The sequence below is a fragment of the Apis mellifera genome, linkage group LG12, assembly GCF_003254395.2.
Source record: "Apis mellifera strain DH4 linkage group LG12, Amel_HAv3.1, whole genome shotgun sequence".
In the NCBI taxonomy this organism is placed as follows: domain Eukaryota; kingdom Metazoa; phylum Arthropoda; class Insecta; order Hymenoptera; family Apidae; genus Apis; species Apis mellifera.
The window spans coordinates 926801-929205 of NC_037649.1; the positions used below are offsets into that span (position 1 = coordinate 926801).

Genomic DNA, 2405 nt, shown 5'->3' on the forward strand with positions numbered 1-2405 from the left:
GCATAATATTATTCGTGATTGTCATTCTTTATTAAGTAGAAATATTATTTTCTTATATATTATTTTTAAAATATTGTAAAAAATGTCAATTGAAATTGAATCTGCAGAGTAATTATTTTATATATAATATTTATAATAAGATTTTTATATTTGTTTTTAATATCTATATTTTATTGTTTGATTTTAGTGTAATTCGTTTAATACAACAATATCTAAAAGAGTCAAATCTTGTCAAAACATTACAAACATTGCAGGTACTTATTTATTATTTTTATATATATTTTTATTTTATAAATGAAGTTATTATGAGTCAACTTTTTTGATAAATTGGAAAAGAATACAAATAAAATTATATAATATTATATAATTATAATATTAATAATAATTATAATATTATTAATAATATATATATAATATAGGAAGAAACAGGTGTATCATTGAATACAGTAGATAGTGTAGATGGTTTTGTAGCAGATATAAATAATGGGCATTGGGATACAGTGTTAAAAGCAATACAATCATTAAAGTTACCAGATAAAAAACTCATTGATTTATACGAACAGGTTTGTCATTTATTACATATGTAAATTTTTTATAATTTTTATAAAAAATATTATAATATAATTATAATAATTTATCTGATATTTATAATAATCCATAGGTTGTGCTAGAATTAATTGAACTACGAGAATTAGGAGCAGCTCGATCATTATTGCGACAAACAGATCCTATGATTATGATGAAACAACAAGAACCTGAAAGATATATACATTTAGGTATGATAAATGAAGATAATAATTTTATTTATTTTAATATTATATAATTAGATGTTATTATATAGAAATAATTTTATACTATTTATGATTTAATTTTATTTTATTTTTATTTATTTAGTTTTAACATTATGTTTTCATTTTTTATGTAGAAAATTTACTTGCACGTTCATATTTTGACCCACGTGAAGCATATCCTGATGGAAGTACAAAGGAAAAACGAAGAGCTTATATAGCTACAGCTCTTGCTGGTGAAGTATCAGTTGTGCCATCAAGTAGATTACTTGCATTATTAGGACAAGCATTAAAATGGCAGCAACATCAAGGTTTACTTCCACCTGGTACTACAATAGATTTGTTTAGAGGAAAAGCAGCAGTACGAGATCAAGAAGATGAAAAATATCCCACTCAACTTTCAAAACAAATAAAATTTGGTCAAAAATCTCATGTAGAATGTGCAAGATTTTCACCAGATGGTCAATATTTGGTTACTGGTTCTGTTGATGGATTCATCGAAGTATGGAATTTCACAACTGGTAAAATCAGAAAAGATTTAAAATATCAAGCTCAAGATAATTTTATGATGATGGAGCAAGCTGTGTTATCAATGGCTTTTAGTCGTGATAGTGAAATGTTAGCTGGTGGTGGGCAAGATGGCAAAATAAAAGTATGGAGAGTTCAAAGTGGACAATGTTTAAGAAGATTTGAAAAAGCTCATTCAAAAGGTGTTACATGTCTTCAATTTAGTAGAGATAACAGTCAAATTTTATCCGCATCATTTGATACTACTATAAGGTATATAGTATATCGAAGTGAAAATTTATTTTTAACATTAAAACAATTTATATTGATTTATATTTTATAATTGTAATATAGAATACATGGACTTAAATCTGGAAAAACTTTAAAAGAATTTCGTGGGCATGCTTCTTTTGTGAATGAAGTAGTGTTTGCACCAGATGGACATAATTTAATAAGGTATAATATAAATTTCAATATTTCAATTAATTAAGTTTCATTAAATAATTATTAAATTCTTTCACTTATATTGATTAGTGCATCATCAGATGGAACTGTAAAAGTTTGGAGTTTGAAAACAACAGAATGCATAGGTACATACAAATCTTTAGGAGCTGCAGATTTAACTGTTAATAGCATTCATCTTCTTCCTCGAAATCCAGAACATTTTGTAGTGTGTAATCGTTCAAATACAGTAGTAATTATGAATATGCAAGGACAAATAGTGAGATCATTCTCTAGTGGAAAACGAGAGGGAGGTGACTTTGTGTGTACTGTTGTAAGTCCACGTGGTGAATTTATTTATTGTGTTGGTGAAGATCTTGTGCTTTATTGTTTTTCTACATCATCAGGAAAACTCGAAAGAACTCTTAATGTAAGTTTGTTCATTTTGATAATTTATTTTTACATCATATATTTATAATATTAATCTTTATTAATATTATTTTCACATTTCAGATACACGAAAAAGATGTTATAGGTTTAACACATCATCCACACCAAAACCTTTTATGTTCTTATAGTGAAGATGGCCTTTTGAAATTATGGAAACCATAAAATCAAATGTACTTTAAATGTTATTTTTCAATTCTAATGAACTTTTGTATTATATAA

General features: G+C 25.6%; 1 protein-coding gene across 1 annotated transcript; it reads left to right on the plus strand.

The window, feature by feature from the left end:
* LOC409955 (WD40 repeat-containing protein SMU1) lies at positions 1 to 2405 on the plus strand. The gene is made up of 8 exons (XM_393446.6): positions 1 to 108; positions 188 to 254; positions 420 to 563; positions 662 to 776; positions 926 to 1568; positions 1650 to 1751; positions 1830 to 2166; positions 2250 to 2405. The coding sequence occupies exons 1-8, from the start codon at positions 83 to 85 to the stop codon at positions 2346 to 2348; spliced, it is 1533 nt and encodes a 510-aa protein (XP_393446.1). The 5' UTR covers positions 1 to 82; the 3' UTR covers positions 2349 to 2405.